At 38.0% G+C, this 21,594-nt stretch overlaps 3 protein-coding genes across 4 annotated transcripts; 2 read left to right on the forward strand and 1 right to left on the reverse strand.

Annotated features, from left to right (window-relative positions):
* Window positions 1-373: 373 nt before the first annotated feature.
* LOC131323308 (B3 domain-containing protein Os07g0563300-like) lies at window positions 374-6,007 on the forward strand. 2 transcript variants are annotated; one of them, XM_058355022.1, is made up of 8 exons: window positions 374-604; window positions 2,868-2,949; window positions 3,075-3,176; window positions 3,504-3,640; window positions 3,872-3,971; window positions 4,525-4,699; window positions 5,135-5,214; window positions 5,471-6,007. In XM_058355022.1, exons 1-8 carry the CDS (start codon window positions 486-488, stop codon window positions 5,489-5,491), a joined length of 816 nt encoding a protein of 271 aa, XP_058211005.1. In that variant the 5' UTR covers window positions 374-485; the 3' UTR covers window positions 5,492-6,007. The 2 variants fall into 2 exon arrangements, with proteins under 2 accessions (XP_058211005.1, XP_058211006.1); XM_058355023.1 differs by having other exon boundaries at window positions 375-604; window positions 3,078-3,176.
* A 1,469-nt stretch (window positions 6,008-7,476) lies between these two features.
* LOC131323310 (cytochrome c-type biogenesis ccda-like chloroplastic protein) lies at window positions 7,477-13,087 on the forward strand. Its single transcript, XM_058355026.1, has 12 exons — window positions 7,477-7,650; window positions 7,814-7,921; window positions 8,541-8,596; window positions 8,717-8,847; window positions 8,940-9,025; window positions 9,141-9,172; window positions 9,303-9,464; window positions 10,211-10,283; window positions 10,401-10,501; window positions 12,066-12,158; window positions 12,447-12,493; window positions 12,709-13,087. Exons 1-12 carry the CDS (start codon window positions 7,557-7,559, stop codon window positions 12,785-12,787), a joined length of 1,062 nt encoding a protein of 353 aa, XP_058211009.1. The 5' UTR covers window positions 7,477-7,556; the 3' UTR covers window positions 12,788-13,087.
* A 490-nt stretch (window positions 13,088-13,577) lies between these two features.
* On the reverse strand, window positions 13,578-18,302 carry LOC131323309 (protein OBERON 1). The gene is made up of 5 exons (XM_058355024.1): window positions 18,042-18,302; window positions 15,702-16,112; window positions 14,864-15,423; window positions 14,693-14,756; window positions 13,578-14,173 (listed from the first exon to the last, which is right to left on the reverse strand). The coding sequence occupies exons 2-5, from the start codon at window positions 16,069-16,071 to the stop codon at window positions 13,731-13,733; spliced, it is 1,437 nt and encodes a 478-aa protein (XP_058211007.1). The 5' UTR covers window positions 16,072-16,112; window positions 18,042-18,302; the 3' UTR covers window positions 13,578-13,730.
* Window positions 18,303-21,594: the final 3,292 nt, after the last annotated feature.

The raw sequence follows: 21,594 nt of genomic DNA on the forward strand, positions 1-21,594 counted from the left end.
CTTAATATTCAAATTTTTAAAAAAATATATAGAGGATTTTGCCTAATTTTAAGTTCGGCAGGTGTTTTTTCTCTTAATCCAAATGTTTTGACAACTCGAATAATTTTTTGATAAAACTAAAATTAGCCGTATTTACAATAATCAGAGGGAATTAATTTTTACACTCCCTTTTTCAATAATCATACCTTCTTCTTTTTTTATAGATTTTAGTGTTTAAAGTGTATTTTTTTTTTTTTGCTAAAAGACAAAAAAAATGTAATAAATATCAAAAAAGAAAATATAGAAATCAATTCCATTAAGTCTGAAAATATCTATCCACAGTCCACACTGGAATCCTCTTCAAGTCTATAAAAAGAGCCATTGACTCGTGTCATAATTACACAGCCCCACTGTCTTCCATTCCCTCCGTCTTTATCCCTCAAAAACACCAATTTCCATTCATTTCAAGACTCTCTCTCTCTCTGCACTGTCTGTTCTTGGCTTCAATGGCTTCCTCATCCTCTACAAAAGCCTGCTTCCAGTGCCGCGACTCCAACTCCACCCACTTCCGCAACGGCTGGCGGCTCCGGAGCGGACAGTTCGCTCAGCTCTGCAATCGATGCGCGTAACCCCTCCCCCCCCCCTCTCTCTCTCTCTTTCTATGTGTGTGGGTATGCATATGTTCTGGTTCATGTCTAGCCATCTATCATCTATGTTGACTGAGAAAATTATTCAGCCCCCGAGCCTCCACCACCACACACTTGTTGTGGGCTCAAGACTAAGTGTGTTGTCCCACATTGTTGTGGGGTGGTGAGGGGTCTGGGCAACACGTGGCGGTGCCTTGGGGCCCAAAATAATCTCTTACGTTGATGGGTTTTGGTATTCCTGCTAGCCTTATGTTTGCGGATTTGTTTGAATGAACAGGTTAGTTGACTAGTCGTAGTGTTTCTGATCACCTTATGTAACTCTTTAAGATGTTGTATTAGTCATTTCATTCCTCTGATTTTTGAACTTGATGGGTTTTGTTCTCTTTGTGAATAAGTTTTTTTGTTTTGTTTTGTTTTCTTGCTTGTCAAGCAATCTTGAAATCAGTCTTCGTTGGTCGAATGTGGACTGTTTTTTGTTGCAATTGGTGCTACATATTGTGTCTAGCTGCGGACATAGTTGTATAGTTGTGTTCCTTGAGCTTTTCTTGAAGGCATTGGAGTTGGGACTTAGGATTACACAAGGAAAAATTGGGGTTATGACTTATGCATAGTTCTAATGTTGCTGAAGTGGTGAATTGGAATTGTAGTTGGTGATGCATATGAGATTTAACTTCGATGTCTTTTGAGATTTGGATATCCTAATTAACATGGTGATATAGGAGTATAACTATGATTTTTCATTGCCATACTGTTACGGTTGGGAGAGTCATAGTTTAATTATGGATGCTAGCTGTTGTGCAACATGACAAATATGATCTTCAGTTGTGTGTTGGTGTAGATGAGGTGGCTGTGCTAGGAGACCATTATGGGAAGTTGGTGGGCACCTGGTGCTGGTGATGCCTGGAAACTGTCGGACGTGAGAGCTGAGCACCCTTACGAGAGACTAGAGAGAAGTGTGGCAGTTGTCGAAGAGGAAAAGACTAGATGGAGAAGGCATTGTTGGTAGGGTGGTGGAGATTTCCCTTGTACAGTGGTCGAACATGGGTGGGGGACAACTTGCATTGGATGCTTGTGATGTACTCCTTTGTTTGACCTTTTCAAGGAATACCTTCCATCTCATGTTCAGGCCTAGACAGTTGTATCATTGGGTGGGAGTGGTAGTTACGAAGCAACACAATTAGCCTGTGATACTACCTAGTACCTACAAGGTGTCATGCTCTGCTGAGTGATGCGGTGATGTGGAAACATCCAACGTATATCTTTCATGGAGAAGTGGTGGGCAAGCAGCTTGCGTGCTGGTGTTGTTATACTCGTTGGTGGCTCTGTGCCCCGGTGGTCCTTACAAGCACAGCTGCCTTTCCACTTGGGTGCAGTTATTTGAATGGGACTGTATTTGAAAACAGTCCTTTTTACTGTTCGCGGAAGCTTCTTTAAGGAGCTAGTGGCCCCTCTTCCTTCGGAGCAAGATGGTGCCCAGGTGTGGCTGGGCACGAGGTCTCCACATTTCATCTATGTAGGACTTGTGGCATCTAGAGGGTTGTACTTACAACAGGTCTACCTCTACACTGTGCGGGATCTCATAAGATCTTATCAGAAAACAAAGATTATACATCGGTCTACTGAAAAGTAGTTGAATGAGAGTGCATTACACAATAGATAGTTCGCTATAAAAGGATTTACCTTATGTGATGAAGTAGTGTTAGTCTATCACTAACATCCAAAAAACCAGCACCCAGAACATTAGATGCGAGTATTGAGTAACTTTCTTTTGTGTGCATGTACTGTATTCAAATTGATCAAAGATTGAGAAGTATGATGTGATACTGTATTACTCCAAGTTTAACATTGCAAAACTATGACCACCCAAAAGAGCAAGAGTGGCCTTCTGTATGCTTGTGTACCTATTTTACACTAGCACAAACTGAAACAAAGTAGTGTAGATGATATTTCATTTGAAGAAAAAAAAAATTGATTGCTTAGCACAGGAACATAGATGTCTGAACGTTTGGTTTATGTATGGTGCTATATCATGAACTTGTTAGTCGTCTGAATTGTTAAAGATCTTTCTTTTGGTTTAAATTGCATTGGGTGTGTTAGCGTATGGTCCTAACTGGACAGTCTTCATTTATCTTTACTTGTTCTTCTTACTTACCCTATGGTGAAGTTTGGAAGGATGAAATTGACAACTATTATGCGCTGACATACCATTTCATCATCTTACTCTTTCCATTGTGCATTTAGTTCCTTGTATGAAGAGGGAAGATTCTGTGAAACATTTCATTCAAATGATGAGGGTTGGAGGGACTGCGAATCTTGTGGAAAGGTTAGTTGAGAAGTTGTTAATTCTGCAGATTTTTCTTCCTAAGAATAGGTGGTGGATCTCTAGAGAATCCATCAGAGATACTTGGTTTCAGCACGCCAATAACTTGCTAATCCAAACTTCCGTAGCAGATGGTTCACTGTGGGTGCATTGTGTCATTCCTAGCATTTACGCTGTTGGATTTCGGTGGAGTGGTCTGCATGCAATGTTCGAGGATGAATTTCATTCTGGTAATAGGATACTACTTTCTTTCTCATCTCATTCTTTTTGACTTTCTGCCTCTTACGCAAATAACTTTCCAAGTTGTCATGATATCAATGGTTCATGGTTTCCCTAATCAGATTAATTGTCCTCACTTTTTCCATTAATGTCTATACACACACACAAACACAACACCCACCCACCCACACTCTGGTTTTATGGTACGAGAGCATTTTCCCACTGGAACCAGTATTTATGACAGCCCAACCATGGATTCTGCAGCAATATCAGGATTTGCCCACTATTATTGGTGTCGGGGTACAAAATGAATTTCCTTTTAACAGTCGTAATTTCAGGCTCGAAAACGATGTCTCCATTCCGAAACTCAAATAGGAAATGGAGAAACTCAAGGGGATGCTGCTAAGCGAATCCAGATAGATCCTCAATATTGGCCTCGGGTGACTGATCTAGAGTTACAACAGATCGGCAGAAAGTATCCTCTAATTTTTATGCATCTCGTTGGTTTCGAATTCGTTAATAGACTCTTTAGCTGCATATCAATCTATGATGAAAGTCATCTGAGATTCTGAAGCCAGTTTTTCTTACCAAATACACTTCGATTTTAAACAGTCGCCATCCATAGCTCTAATGTGGCATTTCATACCTTTAATGGGATTTCTAGTTTGTCTTACTTTCAAGTCAATAATCCTTGACTATATGTGAGAACAAAATCTGTTGTCATTCCTTTGTTCGAGAAATTATTGTCTGCTAGTGACGCTGATCACAAGCTGGCACGTCTCGTGATACCCAAAAGATGTGCAGAAGTGAGTCTGTAAACTTCTTAAATTGGTTGCTATCAGTTCTTCATTCTGCTTACTTTGCTTTGAGGACTGTATTGGCTTACTGTATTACCTGTGGCCTAGATTTCTTGGTGGTAATTTTTTTTCCATGTGTGACGCTGTAGTTCATATATCTTAAGAATCTTCATTTCTTGTATGGAAGAACTTATTGCTAAATGGTTCAAAAAGCAGTATTCCACCTTTCTAATGTACTTTTTTTGTCAGTGGTTGAAACCTTAAAATATTGAACAAACACCATGGACCAATGAAACTTCCCATTTGAACCTATCTAAGGTGATTCTATGGGCGCAGGCTGCCATTATGCTGGTGGGGTTGTACTTGTCTTTCTAGTCTGTTCACAGTGCACTTTGCGCACCACTCTGTTATCGGCATGCTTAACACACATATGATCAGCTCTGCTTGCTGATGCTGTAGGTGCCCATTGTAATACATTTGTACAATATGTATTATCAGATAATAGTCGATGTTAAATGCTCTAAGAGCTTTGATTGTGCTCATAACCCTAACCATCAAACAGGCATTTTTCCCCCAAATTACTTCCCCGCATGGGTGTCCTGTCAAAATCCAGGACACAGAAGGCAAGGAATGGGGATTCCACTTCTGCTATTGGCTCAATAATGGCAGCAAGATGTATGTTCTTGAAGGGCTTAAAGATTATATCGGTTCAATGCAATGGCAAGCAGGTGACATAGGTAAGTTGAGAATCACTTGCGGAAAAGAACTTGAGTGGACTTTTGTCATTGACATTTTTTATTAGTTTTTGTATATGTTGTTTGGGATACTAGAGAGTTGCCTTGCAATGACTGCAGGTCATAACATACCCTGTCATGGTCGCAATACCGAGTTCAAGTTGAATTGTCCATCTCTCCATATTTATGCTATTTTATTACTTCAGTTCAAATACTCAGTATTTGGGTTTTTATATTTATGTGCTTCACTTACGGCTCTGCATGGACCTTCTTCTCCAATCATATTGGATACTTTCTAGGTTATGCAATGACACAAAGTCTCCTAAATTTATCTATTGTCTGCATATTTTGTAATGTGTGCTCATGCCTTGTGATTTTTCGTGCATGCACACTTATTAGTGATCGGAAACTAGAACTAATAGTTATACTTCCTTGCAGTGACATTTTACAGGATTGAACCCGAAAAAAAGTTGGTCATGGGATTGAGAAAGACTTGCGCCGGTGTAACACCTTATGAGGTATTGAAAAGTTACTTCAAGTCTGTCACTGTCAATATCTCTTCATCATATGCACGTTGATGCCAATCGACCATATTCTATTATCATCCTTCTCTTATTCTGTCAAGGTTTTGCAACGATCAACACATAAATTACTGCAGATTATTGAATCGACGCAAGCCTCGCTTCTTTAGCTTTACTTCTGACATATGTTTTCTGTAGACAGTTATAGTTTGAATCAATAGATTAACTTGTTTTATTCCGCTCTCTTTTGCAGGTTAAGGGTAATGTTCATTAACAAGATTATTTTCCAAATTTTATGGCTTCTTGGGGATGCTGTTGATGGTTTCTATAAAAATGCTTTCAGCCAAGGACTAGTTTGTTAGTTGTAAAGCAACTATTCATGTGTTGTTGCTGTGATTATCCTGTTTGTCAACACTAAGTTGGAGGGATTAGAACAGAACACAGCAATTCACAGCTTTCAGTACTACTTAAATATATCATCTCCAGCACAATCGGTTTTCTTGAACGGCAAAGAAAGATTTCATAAAGAACAATTGTGCTAGAGTTGATGTATTTAAGTAGTACTGGAGTTGAAATATTCAACTCCAGTACAATCGGTAGATCGATCTGTTGTGGGTTTTTTTCCCCCCCCCCCCCTGTTTCAAGAAAAGATCTGCTTTGTTTTCTTGTTGGAATTTTGTTGTAGTCTCTGTTTTTTATGGGGGTCATTGACCTGAAACATGGCACTTGGTAGATGAAGTTTTAAGGTTGTGGATTTGAATATGAAAGCAGCCAAATTATGTGGTGCTCATTTTACCTTCTGATACTTTATTTGATGGGTCTTGTTTCTATTGCGCCAAAAAAAAAAACTTAATGGGAAAGAAAGGAAATGAAGGAAAACTAAAAAATTTAACCACCAAGGGTTAGTACTCTAGTACTCTCCCATCTGCCTAAACTGTCCAACATTTGAATAATAGGCGTAAAAGAAGGCGGAGACGGAAGTCTAAAATCATATACCAAACATAATAGGAGTTCTATATAAATTTGGTCAGAAAATAATTTGGTTAGAAAATTAGAATTTTTCTTGCGAACAATATCTTTAATCTGACATTAATGCTTATTACTTTATCAATTATTTGAGAGTCCGTAATAATTAAACTATGTTTAATAGATTATATCCTAGAAATATGTGGAAGCGTTTCCTTTTGATATGAATGTGTTATTTGTTAATAGGTCTCTTTATTCCTATCGTAGCAGCTTGTCGTAATAGCTGCACACAGTGAGTTGTAATCCTTGTTATCAATGGAATTCTTAGGGACTGTTTGAAACCTATGGAAAAGAAAGGAAATGAAGGAAAACTAAAAAAATTTCCTCCCCACTTATTTGGTAAAGAAATAAAGTGATAGGAAAATAAGAAAATCAAATTTTGAGAACAATACATTTTCCTCTATATTTTGCTCACACTTCTTTCTTAACCATTTTCCTTTACTTTCCACAAGTTCCAAATCAACCCTTACTCTTCTTAAGGGAAAAAAAAACCCATAATGAAGTAGTTAAAGTAAAAGAGAAGAACTAATCAATTTTCATCTTCGACAAGACTTGGCTCATTAACCAAAGTTGAGAGTTGAGAAAGAATGAATCGCAACATGATTCCAAAATCTTTTTCCTTCCAATTTTTGTTTTCCCGCCACGCATATAATGTGGCAGTCACACATTTTCTGGTAAAGCCCACGTAAATATGTGGTGGAGAAAGATCCCGTAGAACCGTCCTTCTGAAGTTTTCCTTGAGAGGGCTATTCTAGAATATGGTCAAAAAACAAGGATCAAAGTACAAATAGTTGCAAACAAAAGGAGCAAATGGTAATTTTTCCAAAGACGATCTTTTTTTTTTTGGGCGCTGCTATTCGCAGCCCTCTATTTTCTCCCATAGCCCGTTAAAAATTTTCAATTATACTCGACAGTTAGTTACCGAAATTGAGATATATTTTCAGCATCCAATTACCGAAATATAATATTTTTTTCAACAGATATTTACCGAAAATGTATGTTCGACAGTTGTTTACCGAAAGTTAAACATATTTTCGACATATAGTTACCGAAATATAATCTTGTTTTTAACAGAAATTTACTGAAATGTTATTTATGATTTTCAACAACCATATTTACCGAAATACAGTGGGCTATGGAAGAAAATAAAGGGCTGCGAATAGCGGCGCCTTTTTTTTTTTTAGCCGCCAAAGACGATCTTTAACTGCACAAATAAAGCACAAAAACTGCTGATTTGGTTGGTTAGGGTTCATCAGTTGGTTAAGCTTCTGTTGCTCATCTCTCTCTCTTTCTCTCCAAAATCCGAAACAGAGATGAATTCGGTTTTGAACAACAGCAGCTGCGTCCATTGCAGTATTCAATCTTGCTTAACTTCAAGCTCCAAGCGTTACAAGATTCGCAGTCACGGTATTATGTGTATATATATGTATACATGTGTACACTATATGTAGCAGAAGCTCAGTAAAGATTTAGTTATACTCTCTGATTAGTTCCTCAATTCGATCGCTGTAATTGGAGTATTTGTTGGTATTCAAGTTACTAACTAAGTTATTGAATTTTGAATTGGAAGGGAAATGCAAAATGCCTAAAAGAGCGCTCAACACAGTTTCCGTGACATCATCCAGCACTCGCCGGAGTGACAGTTTTGAAGTTATGACGATGATAACTAGCGTGACAGGTAATGAATGTCTCTGTCTGTTATTCGCGATTGTTTGATTGATGGTGTGTTCCATTACCTGAAATAATAAGTACTTATTTTTTGAATTAAAGGTGATGTCTTGTGAGAGAATGACCTTTCTTGTAAAGCGAAAAATAAGTACTTAAAAAATAAGAACATTGGCGGAACAGAGCCTGATTGATTGACTTCTTTGTATTTGAACTAGCCACATTGCTCTTATATGTCATCATATTCTGAATAAAGCCACAATCTTTTGGATAATTCTGTTGTTTATGAATTATTTTCCTTCTCAGCGTGCTTTCAGGTTTGGATTTCCAAATTCCCATAGTTTAAAATGTCTAATGTAAGTTTTGAGCGGGGGCTGATATCTAAATTCCTTAGGATGGAACAGCATAGAGACTAATTCTTAGTTTCTTACTTCTTACCCGAGTTAACAGGAAAGTAGTGTTTTTTAGCTTTTGATGCTTTCGTATCTTTCTAATTTTGCTCAGACATAAAATAAATTGGATTGTGTTGTTCCCAGCTTGTTTTCTTTGCTTATATTAACCTATGTTAACTACTTGAAGTTTTGGTGCAAGAATACAACTCCGTATAATTGTATCCATTTATGATGTTTCAGCTGCAAATTTGGCAGTGACGCATGCAGCATTTGCTGCAAGTATTGAGAATGTTATGGTGAGATGTTGTTAGCTTCATTATAGTCAGAGTTAATTTTTATCCTAATCTTTCATGCAAGTTTTTCTGTATATTAATAACAGTATGGAATAGTTATTTACTGATTTTCCTTCAAGCCAGGAAGGAGCAGCATCTTTCTATACTTTGGCAGATGGAGGTGTTGGAGATTGGTTTGGAAGCTTCCTTTATTCAGCCGGACAGCAGGCTAATGTAGCTGTTCAGGACCAGCTGTCGGCTCTAAGTTTTACTAGGTTCATCTTCCACATGCTGTTTCAAAGTTTTGATTTGGTGATTAGGGATTTGATGCTAATTGTTTGTTTTTCATTTGTATTTCTCTTTGCAGCTTAGCAGTTATATTTGGTGCGGGGCTTGTAACTAGCCTTTCTCCTTGTACGCTGAGTGTTTTACCCCTGACCCTTGGTTATATTGGTAAAAGATTGTTGGTGTTAAAAGTTATGGTAAACTATGTTGATACAGAGTAGTTACTGCTCAACTTTTAAAAATACGTCTAATGCTAGTTTTTGGACTTCTCGAAATAAACCAGGAGCATTTGGCTCAGGGAAAAGCAGAGCAGAGGTATATAACTCGCCAAACAACTTCTTTTAAATTTTAACTGCTTATAGCACTCAATACACTTTTTCAAGTATTAGGTAGTTGGTCAGGTATGCTCTGTGATAATTGTAAGCTCTATGTTTTTGTCGCTCAGGTCATTGGGAACTCGGTTGCATTTTCATTGGGATTGGCTACTACACTGGCAATCCTGGGTATATCAGCCTCCTTTGCTGGAAAGGCATATGGACAGATAGGGCAGGGCCTACCTGTGGCTGCTTCTGGTTTGGCTGTCATAATGGGTCTTAACCTCCTAGAGGTGATAATCATATCATGCTATGATTGCTTGACGATGTAGCTTTAGTGTTTGAATGATGGCATTGTCGATAGTACTTTTTTCTTAGCTTTCTTCTGCAAAGCCTTTGGTGATCTTTGCTTAGGTGTCTACTTGACGAAACAGATTTCTCTAACATACACTGGAATAGATCTCGTCATTATTTGTAGTGGTAGTATACCAATTTTTCTTAGGCAATACTTGTCAACTGCTTTCACTCTATAAGATTTTAAGTAGGCAATACTTGTCAATTGCTTTCACTCTATAAGATTTTAAGGCGGTTTGGCTGTTTTGGCTCTTCCTTCATTCTTTCATGTCATAACAGTTTGGGAATTAGCCTACACGTATGAAAATTGAAAATGGCCTAAATATTGCTATAACGATGGCGACTTAAGTTTTTGCTCCAACTGAAGCCACCAATCTTGAAACTCTAGTAGCTATGTTAGTAATCCACCCTTTTTATTAAAGTAACATAGGATTCGGTTTGCCCGTTCAGGAGACATGGCCCCAACCCTAAAAACCTTGAGTTGTATGTCCATGCTTCAATTTACAGCTGACATAAAACTTGAGCCATGTCAACCATTTGATCAAGTTGGTCTTGGGTATTATGACATGCAGTGCTTAAGTATGATCAAACAGAACCCCTTCCATTGCAGAAAGATCTATATTGATCTGCTTATCTCTTGCTAATCTCCATCTTTGTTTCATTATCTTGCTGACCGGTACTCCAGATAATTGAGATACAGCTTCCTTCATTTTTTGACAACTTTGATCCTCGTGCTGCTGCTGCTAATTTCCCTTCAAGTAACGACTTCATATTCTTACCTTCAGCCTCTTAAGAATTCATTAATTCCTGTCGAAGTAGCTCTCTGAGTCCTTTCACGGCTTGAAAGTATTAACTTCTCCATAAATTGATATCAGGCGTGCAAGCATATTTGGCTGGGCTTACATTTGCATTAGCTGCTTCACCTTGCAGCACTCCTGTGCTGGCAACCTTGCTTGGATATGTAGCTGCATCCAAGGTAATTTGAATTTAATTTTATCACTTTGGAATAGCACTCTACCTCTTTTATGTTTAGAAGCTTCACATTACAAATTTTGGATGAGAAAGTTTGGCTACCTCTCACTCGGTAGTGTTAGATAACAATGCACAGTTGATAGCAACCACCGTTGCTCTTCCCCATCAATGCCAGAGTCCAAAACAAAGTTCGAACACATTGATAACTACACAGGAACGACAACACCTCAGTGATGGCCGTCGTCAAGTGGCCGACTAATAATGCCTCGTGGTTTTAGCTGATCAAACTCCAAAACCATGAAGTTCTTATCTTCTTATTAGAGCATCCTCATTGTAATCATCAAAATCAAAGAGTTGCTAAAGTTAGCAATGCGTGCTCAAAAAATTGCTTACATTGTAATAATCAAACTTAGCAACCTCCTAACCAATAATCAAATTTGGGCATTTGCATAATCAAAACTAATAATATTTTTTCCAATAACCAAATTTATTGCCAGTAACCTCCTCTTTCCTCTTCTTCACCTCTTTCCTATTCATTCTCATCTCACTGTTGCTTTCCCGTCTCCTCGTCGTTTCACCGGAGTCTGTTTCGGTTGCCGGCTGCATCCCTTGTCAAAATTTCTCTTTCTCAACTTCTCTGTTATCTCTCTTCTCTCTCCCACATCTGACAAGAGCAGGTAGATCTCTCTCCTTTCCAAGCAATAATTAGATTAGTTTTCAATTTCGATTAACAATATGCAGTCATTATTATCCGAGTTGAGCATAAATTTTCCTTCTTGATCCTTCTGCCAATTTATGTTTGAAATTTTCTTGATTCCAAAAAGTTAGCGCATCCAAGTACTAAATCACTTGGAAGAACAGTTGGTATTCCCCAAGTATTGATGTTAAATATGTCACTCATACCAGACTGACCAAAAATTAACGGAACGGTGGGAAAATTGTTGGGCAGATAATTTTGGAGGGATGAAATAAGTGTGAAATGGAGGTGAAAATTTTGGAGGGAATGAATAGGTGGCAGTAGGCCCATTGATTTTGATTATGGGCAAAAAACAATGTGGGACTTGACATTGCTAACTTTATCAACCTCTAAATGGATAATCAAAATCAGTTTTGATTATTCCGTTTTGCTTATTACAATGAGGATGCTCTTAAGATTTTCTCTTTCTTTTGATTTTGCTATATTTTGTCAACTGGAAGATCTCAGATTGTTAATGAGATGATATTATATAAATGGGTATAACAGACAATCCATTTAAGCTTTCATGTCTAGTATTTGCCATTTGGGACTATTTAGATGGAGTATCAAGCAAGTCATCTTAGCATGAGAGTTGGTTTACTGGAAATGTATAGGAAAACCAGTATGAAAGAAATCACCTGAGAGATACTTAAAAGAGAAGGGACCACGGCCCCCTTCGCAGTTCACCCGACGTATGTCCATCCTGCGATCCATCATTTAAGAATTCGTCTTTTGAGTTGATAGTTTGTTGTTTCCTATATTCAATCCCGAGTTCCTATGTTTGCATGAAAACATAGTCTTGAGCAAATTTCTAATGTGAAACTCTTGACAGGATCCAGTAATAGGAGGCAGCTTACTGTTGACATATACAACTGGCTATATTGCTCCTCTACTTCTTGCTGCTTCTTTTGCAGGAGCTTTGCAGGTACACACTTCTTAGCACCCAGTAAAACTTTGTTTTATTAACTCTTGATGGGAATTAGTTAAACTTTGTTTATTTCTTAAGCAAAATGGTTCAGCAGAGTGTACTAATGTGACACTGGCACTGGGCCCAGATTGTCCTCCCATTAGTAGGTGGAAAAGCCCAAATCCATGTCATCAGTTTGGCACTTTGTTTTCTTCTTCCGTGTACTCTTTTGGTTTGTCGAATTCTCAGTGCTCTCATTCAGTCAGTTGTATTCTTAGCGATTTCTGACATAATAGATGTATGCAGAGCCTGCTTTCATTCCGCAAGTTCTCAGCATGGATCAACCCAATGAGGTACTTTCCTGATATTTTAGAGCACGTGATCTTATTTTGCATCGAAAAATGCACTTTCGCTAGCAGTTATTGTGGTGTACTTGTAGAAGACTCATTTAACTACTCTGTATGTATCATTCACGTAATCATAATGTCACTCAAACACTTCATTCTGTACAGCATCTTGTAATTGATTTGTAGTCTATCACTCATGTTGGAAAGTGATGTTTCTGCAGCGGTGCTCTCCTTTTAGGTGGTGGCATCTATACTCTGTTGGACAGGCTTTTCCCGGTGACTATGTCTATGTCTATGTAGATACACACAATGACAATACACGAAGAACCATATGAACCCTTCAGTGTCTGCAATCATTACTTCGAATCTGCTCTCGTTCAGCTACTTGAAAAGCGGGGAAAGTGTGATAACGCCAAAACAAAAAGGGGAGGTAAAACAGATACGCTGAAGATATTAGTGTCTGTATTCTCAATATTACAGTGGTTCCTAAAATTGAAATGTAAAGAAAGCAGAGGTTTGTTATTTTTTTATTATGTCAATGTGTAAGAGAAGTTGATGAAGAAGTTTAACCTTTTTTCCTGGAAGTATGGATTTGCACACTGCACCGTTTCTGCAGAAACTCTGGCGGTCTGGCCTAATTTCTATTCCCATCTACTTCAGCGTTCAAATACGCACACTTTTCAGACATTTCCAAATATCTCAACATAGATCAAGCAGCGCCTTAATTATCTCTGCAAGCTCTTTATGTTCAGCCAAGAAAAGCCATTAAAATTAGATTGAAAAGCAAGGGAGTAAGAATTGTACTTTTGGATAATACAATAAGAGTCAGAGGGAAACATGGATAATACATTCAGATGGAATCATGCCAAGCCGATATGGAAATAAACTGTATATTTGCAGTGGGAGGCGAAATGCATAGACAAATGGTAAAATGTGAAACATACATCAGTCTTGTCAGTTTTTCTAAAATTTGCCCCGAAAATGCCTCAGTACAACTAACAGTAACGGCTTAAAGTACCAATACTAGCCAGCGAAGAAAATAGCAGTTATCTAAAAAATAGAGACATCTTCTATGTTGAACACCGATGAATTCTGGCATAGATATTTTCTATAAATGGCAATCTTGGACCACCAAGGGAACTCTCAGTATGATATATCTCAACTCAAGGAATAAGAATGTAACTCTACAACAAACTTTGACAAACTAGAGCCGATGCACAGAGCCAGTAAACACATGAAGTAATTATTCAGTTTCAAATCCAAAATGCTGGTCTAAAATGTCTTTGGAAGTCTTGCCAAATCCCTTGGCTACTACTTCCATGTCCCTCAGTTTCACAATCTCCCTTTTTATCTGATCCACCCTCTTTAGGACAGCTTCCAGCAAGGCATCTTGGTCATCTGATGATGTAGCCATTGACAGTTCGGACCTCTCCTCGTCGAGTTGTTGATACAGATTTAAAAGACAGTTCTTTTGACCCAACAGCCTTTCCTCCGCAATTTTATATTCAGTCTGTTGTGCCTTCCTCAGAGCCCGAAGGACCTGATCAATCTCTTCCTCGAGTTTCAGGGAATCAATCTCAAGGTTGAAGTTTCCAGATAAAATTTGAGGTGAGCCAGTTCCAGACCCCGGAGTTTCATGGTAGTTTTTTACATCCGATACATCATTTCCATGATTGGACAGCCCTCCTATCGTCAAAAGGAGAGAGGCCAGGTGAGGGACGTTGTAAATTTTGTGTATACAAACAAATAGAAAAGAAGAGATACAAAAGATGTTTTGGCACCATATAGTAAGTGTTGAAACTACCCTGTTGTTCCCTTTCGGAAAAAAAGAAAAAGAAACTACCTGTTGTTCCACCATTTTTACCAGTACTTCTCGTTGCTAAGGAGTGCCCAAGCACTTGGTAGGCAATTGGTTAACATTTCATTAAACCCAAGAACACATAAGAAAATGGCAGAAGGAAAATTTCAGGGAAACTGTACTAGACGCACCGCGAATGAAAAGGAATTAAAAACAAGAGACAGGCAAAACAAATCAGCATCCTCGAGTGTCCAATAAATCCTCGGAACATCGGAGGCAGGTTTCGGCTCCATATGGAAGTGTTGAAACTACAAGCAATTTTAGGTTGCTAAGGAGCCCAAGCACTTTGTAAAAATTGATTTGACATTGCATTTAACCCCATAACAGAGGTTGGAGAGAAAGTGTACCTGCAGTAACCGCTGAAACGTCTTCTGTTTTCCATATATCACCGAGTTGAGTAACACTCTTAAGCTGGTGCAAGTATCAGAATGGTAATACTGCCAGTTTTAGAGCCCAAATATAACACAGATAAACATATTCAAGACAAGACTAGTTCTAGACCAGCCATTCAGCCATACCTTTGACATAGCAAATTCAATACGACGCAGCAAGCCCTTCGCACTTGTTTTCTGTGAGCCACGCAAGACACAAGCACCAACACTTAGAATCTTCTCAACAGCATCACGAGAATCAATAGATTCACAGCTCCGAAAAAGTTTTGTAACATGCGAAACCAATTCTGTCCTCTTATCACAGCGCCGGCAGTAATACTGGGCATCAAGTCCAATGCTACCTCCAACTGTCCCAGCCATGTATGAACGAAGAGCACATTCTATGTGGGCCATATGCCCACAAATGATGCCATTGCTTATTATTGCTTCGCACCTAATGAAGCTGAAGCCTCCATAGGCCGAATTAGTAGTCTTGCAGCAAAGAATACAACAACAATCTCGACAGAAACCAGGTTCACTGCAGCAAACATCGCAAGCCATGGCTTCTGAAGGGAAATTGCTTGCTTCTACTAAACTTCTGCATTTCTTGTTACCAGCCTTACAAGCTAAAGATCCAATTGGTGAATCAGACCCCAAATCTTCCACTATCTCCTCCTCGGAAGGCATCTCGACAATGGTAAGCTCCTCTACAGTGCATACACCATGGTTCAGCAAATTTGATATCTTAATGACAAGGACAGCCCCAATGCCATAAGATTTATGCGAGCAGAGTTTTAATGGTATAAAAACATTAGAAAGAAAAGAAAAGAATTGCCTGACAAAAAGAGAAAGGATGGCACACAGAGAATGCATATCGTAAAACCACATAATTAAGGGTTGCAATTGCAACTTACAACACATTAAGCCAGATCAAATTCAGTCTAGGAAATGTTAAATTGCGGAACCGCGTTAAATAAAAGCTGACCTTCTGTTCCAGAAAACTTTTTTGCGGGAACCTTCCAACTGAATGAGGAAAAAAATGCCTCAACGTCAGCACCAGGAAATGTCGCACGGACATACTGTTCAACTGAGAGCTTACTCTTAAAACTAAAAGAGGCCCTCTTGGCCTTCTGAAAACGGAGAGGAGGATACAAGTATCTGTCCAAGAAGTGACCATGATTTGCAATTCTCTGCCCAACCTTCCAACTCCACGTATCACCAGGGAATGGCCAGTCTACAGGAGCATATGGCAAGCCTTCACCTGAATCCCCCGCAGCAACTGGATAAAGATGAAACTGGTTTTTCTTTACTCCACCTGTGTTTCCATTACTTTCACCATGATTGTCAATCTCCATAGATTCTTATCCTTTTCTGAGAAGTTATTAGGATTGAGGAACTGCACCCATGGCCATTTGCAAATGGTTAGTTGTAAACAGAGTGCCATGACTAGCAAATATAACAATTTTTGAAGAATACCATGCTGCTTCTTTGTTCTACATTTTGAGAAGTTGTTTCCAAACACAAAATATCTACATAATAAGGGATAAGGGTTTTTGAATCTTATCTCTCTATAAATCCTAACCATTAATTTGCTCCATAAATCCTACGGCTCTCCCTCTCTCTCTCAAACAATAGTAATTGCACAATTGCCACTTCAAAATTCATCTCTCTCTCTCTCTCTCTCTCTCTCTCTCTCTCTACGTTCCCTTTCTGTCTCTCCGCTCCCACAATTGTTTAACTTTGGGTTAAGGTTTGATTTTGCAATTTTGTTTTGATTTCAGATTTATTTACATTGTAATCCTCTGTGATTTCCTCCCCCGAAAAAAAAAAATAACAATAATAAATAAATAAAGACCAACCTTCCACATTCTCTGTGCTATTTTTAAATTTTGAACGTTACAAAGATATAAACCAAATCAAAGTTTTTCAAGTTTCTACCTTGGCTTCTATCCTATGGGTACATTTTCAATTTACGGTTATTTGTAACATCCTCTCATATGGAGCGTGACATACACATATACGGAATTCACCCCATATGAGATGAAGTTAAAAGCAACCGTTATATCCAAAAAAAATCGAAAAAGTGATTTTTTTAATCCAAAAATAACCGGTGTTTAATACTTTATTTAGATTGTGTTTAGAAAATGTTGCGTCGTCCCTTCAGACACGGGCATACGTTGTGCCGTGCCTTCAGACACGGCGTTGCGCCATGCCTTCTGGCACGGGTATGCACTAGTAGATCTATGTACGACGACGTTAATTCCTTTAAGTAGGGCAGTAAATGAGCTGAGCTGAGAAAAGCAGTGGGTTGTTAAAGTTTGGCTGAAAAACTTAATGAGCCTAGAAAAATGTGGTGATAAAAAAAAGAAGCTTTAATTAAGCTAATGACAAGCGGAACTCGAGTAGCTTGATTCTTCAGTGTTGTAACAAATTTAAATACCCAAAGTCTTAGAGGGATTGTTTGATAAAGGTTTTAGAAGGAGATTTTATGAGCAACAAATGGAGGGAGAGAAATACAGAGATGAGATTAATAAGGGGAGAGAAAATTTGTGGCAAAGAGTGGTTGGTTTTGGAGCCAAACTGAACAACCCCCCCATAATAGTGTCCAAAACTTAATAAGCTTCAAAAATAAATTCTAGTTTGACTTGTTTATCATTTGATTCGATGTCATAAAAGTCTTTAAAGTTAGCTGTAATAGCTTGATTCATTTAACAGCCATTGACAGAAAACCCCGATAGACCTCCGAAGTCCCACAGATCCTCACAGTCCCTTTAGAGATTGAGAAAGGAAAATCCTTTCATTTATATGAATGAATTTAAGAAAATAAAAAATCATGAGAAAGCATGATAACGAAAGAAAAATGAATCTTTTTTTTTTTTTGGGGGGGGGGGGGTCCATTTTCTTTTTTCCGCCTAATCCAATCACTTTATTTTAGAAAATTTTGGCCAGAAATCACGACCATTCTTTTCTCTCTTCCTCGCAATCCACTGTCAACACTTTCTTTCTTTTTTCATCTGCTAACACTTTTATTTCTTTTGTGTATCCCGGAGATGCACAAAAAAGTTTCTCTTATTTCGAAGCCAACATCACCAAGATGAGCAAATGAATTAGGATAAAAAAAATAAAAAAATCATCTGAAGTGCATACGATTATGACGTGCACTAAATTGAAATTAAATGACTCAGGTTTCCCAGACTAGCCAAACAAAGCCTAAAAGGGACATGACTGGTGACGTCCTCTCCAAACAGTCCGAGCAATGCATGACAATAGGAGAGAGAGAGAGAGAGAGAGAGAGAGAGAGAGAGAGAGAAGTCAAAGTATTTACCTGACAAAACTAATTCCTTCTGACTGAGATTTTTCGGAGAGAAAATCCAGGGATAAGAGCGAAAAATTAGGGCTTGAAGCTCCGCGTGAATCGCTCGCTCTACCTGAGAAATTGCAGGGACAACGAGAAATAACGTCAGATTAACCGATGCGTTAGGAAATCTCTATTCACCGAGAAAGAATCGCACTCAGGTCTCCTAAACAGGAAAGGAAAGGAAATCAATTGTTTGTAAAGGCGGAGATGTCGTCATGGCAGCAGCAGAAGTGCACGCAGCGTCCGCTACGGCTATGTCTATTGTACTGGACTGAAAAGACATGCATGCCCTTCATCCCAAATACTCCTAGTACTGTATTTTATTGACGTTTCAAATTTAGGGCCGCAAACGATCCGAGCCGAGCTTCGTCGAGCTCGAGCTCGGCTCGTTTACTGAATAAGTTAAAAACTTGAGCTCGGGCTCCGCTCGAGTCTTAACGAGCCGAGCTTAGTCTTTTACTAAACGAAACTCTTTAATCGAGTCGAGTATCCCTTAACGAAGCAAACTTTTTTTTGAAAAAGACGAGCTCCAACTAAACGAGCTGAAAACTTAAGCTCGAGCTTGCGAGCTGTTCGGTTTGTTTACAACACTAATAGACAACAATGTAAGGATGACAATCTCGTCATCCCGAACCGACGGTTGACTGAACCGAAGACGAATTTTAACTGAATTGTTTTATGGTTCTGATGAAGTATTAAATTTGAAAATACCCTTACATATAAACTAATACTATTAATTTACAATTGACAATTTTATGTTATTTTATTGTTGGATATTTTAGTGCCTTTGAGCTCTATAGATTCACTATCTTCTAGTCTTTGTGTTGAGAATATAAACTTCTATGTTGATCTCTATGGTGATTTGGCTTTTATGTTGATTTCGTTTTGAACTCTATAGTGATTTGGTCTTTGTATTATGAAGATGGATTCACTTTGTATTAATTGCACTTATTACTATTTACACTTTTCCTTCTTCTTTTTTTTGCATTTTTTTTTGGTTGATTAAAATTGAGTGATTAAAAATGTTGAGTACCGGTTTTGATGAAAAACCAAACCGAAATAGAAACCAACGACTTTGGTTTTCATTATAAAATTCGGTTTTGATTTTGATTTTACAAACGAAGCTGGTTTCGATAAAAAACCAAACCGAAATAGAAATCGATTGACTTTGATTTTCATTATAAAATTCGGTTTTGATTTTACCAACGAAGCTACCAATTTAACTCAACGAGGAGAGCAAATCGAATTTATAAAAACAAAACTAGGAGAGCAAATCGTCATCTACTAAATTGCAAAACCCCTTTCTAACATAGAAACAGAAGAATTGCAGCCAGACCTGGGCACCTTGGCTCTTCTCCAACCTATAAAAAGGACAAAAGGGTAAATTTCAGCGACCTCACATGGGGTTTTCGACAAAATAGCAGCCACCTCCCTCACTGTTTCTATGTAATATCTCTGCACTCCCCCACTTTTGATGACAACCTCAAATCGGCCCCTTCTTACCCAAACGTTAAAAAATGGACAAAGAGTGGCATAATGTAATATTCCCACCGTCCCTATTTAATTGTCCACTACGGTTTTGCATGCATTTTTAATGACTTTATATCTTTCGACGTATATTGCTAAAAATATACATATGGATCTTGTTTGATAGATCTCCATTTTTTCTATAAGACAATGATTTTAAAAACATAAAACATAATATACATTGAGAGATATAAGCCATTGAAAATGCACGAAAACCGTAGTGGATAATTAATAGGGACGGAGGGAGTAGGAAGTATGTATGTAGCTGGACCATCTCCAACCCATGGTTTCAATCAGGCGTGGCGAAAGAGACGATAATCCTTGATATTTTCTTTGGATCCAACCTTGATGTCAAATGGAGTGTCAAATCCCAGCGTTGATTTTCCTCCAACCCATTTGCTTCGAATTTGACTCCCCATGCCAAATCTATTTTTGGCGTTTCGAAATTCAAAGAGTATTAACTACAAAACTTAGGATTTGACATCAGTGTTGGAGTTAAAGTTTTGTTGATAGTATCAAATTTGAAAATGCCAAAATGTCACATAAACCTTAAAAGAAATTGACGTCTCCAATTTGAAACCATGGGTTGGAGATGCTCACGAGCTATGTAATGGCAAGTAAAAAGAAGAAGAAGAAGAAGAATTTTTCAGCTACAGGTTGCATCTCTTGGACAAATTTTAACTTAGACCATCCAAATAGCATCCATAGTCATTAGTCAGTTTCGTCCACATTACATCATTCTAATTATATATGGACAATAGGGCTTTGCAAAAAGGGGGCAATAGTTACACAAATCACTCAAATATACCCCAAACCAAAAGCATACCAAAATATAAGCCCTTCCCATATGCACTACATATATATATTAGAAGGTCAGCCATACACAGGTACTTGCATTTTCCAAAGTCTCCACCTTCATATAGCTATCCAAAAAAGTTCAACATCCACCTGCATGGTCTCAATTTCAAATATTTAGTGTGAAATACAAAAATGACACTTGCAATTTTACACATAACACATACAATTACAAACAACAATTAAACGCGCAAAACATACTGCACTGTCACTTGAAAAAATTTCAGAGCGCAAAATCGAGTTATATATCTAACTAGAATTAATCAAGCATATGCATATTTTGATATTTTTCTAAAGGCTCACAAAATCTCAATTTTTTTTCACTACAAAGACGGTAATCGATCGCACAACACACTCAAATTTCTTCCAATTTCACAACAGAAACAAAAAGTAACAATTGTTTCCTGTTCACCCAAAACATACACCTTCCAACTACAATAGCATAAAAAGAAGGCATACATTAATTAAGTAGTACATAAAAGAAAAACCTAACAACTAACTCAAATCAGTAGTAGCAGTACCCTAACATTCGCGATTGCTTTGTTCGAAAGGACTCAAACATCCGACTCTTTCTTGCGTTGGATTCTAGATCTTCATATTTCCGTTTTCAACTCACCATTTTAATTTTAATCTTCATCTTCATCTCAAGCGTTCTCATGCACTTCTATGTGTGTGTGTGAGTCTCTCTCTGACTCTCTCCCTCTCTCTCTCTCTCCGAACTCTCAACGAAGGTTGTGCGTAAACTGAAGTGTAAGAACTTAGGAGTGATCAAGACAGCTGAAGTGATGGAATTTTGAAACCCTTCGGGCATCAATGGGAACTAGGAAGAATTACGCTTTCAGTCCTAACAAAATCTATAGTATTTTTTTTTTTTTTGTCAGATTTAAAAGTTCAGGGGTTTTCCTCAACCTATCTTATCTTTCCTTCTTTCTTTTCTTATTTTCTACATTATACCAGCCCTTTACAGTTTATCTAGAACTGTTCACAGCCCAGAGAAGCCCCTGTGTGTTACGCTTTCAGTCCTATCGGCGTTCTTGTAAACTTACAAGTTTGAAACTTATTTTGATATTTTTTATTTTTCGTAACTTTTTGTTTAACTTTTCATTGTAATTTTTGGAATTAATCGTTTGTATCGACA

This window comes from Rhododendron vialii, chromosome 4a (assembly GCF_030253575.1).
Source record: "Rhododendron vialii isolate Sample 1 chromosome 4a, ASM3025357v1".
In the NCBI taxonomy this organism is placed as follows: domain Eukaryota; kingdom Viridiplantae; phylum Streptophyta; class Magnoliopsida; order Ericales; family Ericaceae; genus Rhododendron; species Rhododendron vialii.

Excerpts from the sequence above, each read along its gene's own strand:
- LOC131323310 (XM_058355026.1), top strand. The coding sequence starts at position 7,557 with ATGAATTCGGTTTTGAACAACAGCAGCTGCGTCCATTGCAGTATTCAA. Across the intron at positions 9,465-10,210 it reads TGGGTCTTAACCTCCTAGAG|ATAATTGAGATACAGCTTCC; the intron begins GTGATAATCATA and ends CCGGTACTCCAG. Across the intron at positions 10,284-10,400 it reads TGCTGCTAATTTCCCTTCAA|GCGTGCAAGCATATTTGGCT; the intron begins GTAACGACTTCA and ends AATTGATATCAG.
- LOC131323309 (XM_058355024.1), bottom strand. The coding sequence starts at position 16,071 with ATGGAGATTGACAATCATGGTGAAAGTAATGGAAACACAGGTGGAGTA. Across the intron at positions 15,424-15,701 it reads AAAGTTTTCTGGAACAGAAG|AGGAGCTTACCATTGTCGAG; the intron begins GTCAGCTTTTAT and ends TATGCACTGTAG. Across the intron at positions 14,757-14,863 it reads TTGAATTTGCTATGTCAAAG|CTTAAGAGTGTTACTCAACT; the intron begins GTATGGCTGAAT and ends TACTTGCACCAG.
- LOC131323308 (XM_058355022.1), top strand. The coding sequence starts at position 486 with ATGGCTTCCTCATCCTCTACAAAAGCCTGCTTCCAGTGCCGCGACTCC. Across the intron at positions 3,641-3,871 it reads TTACAACAGATCGGCAGAAA|AACAAAATCTGTTGTCATTC; the intron begins GTATCCTCTAAT and ends ACTATATGTGAG. Across the intron at positions 4,700-5,134 it reads ATGGCAAGCAGGTGACATAG|TGACATTTTACAGGATTGAA; the intron begins GTAAGTTGAGAA and ends ACTTCCTTGCAG.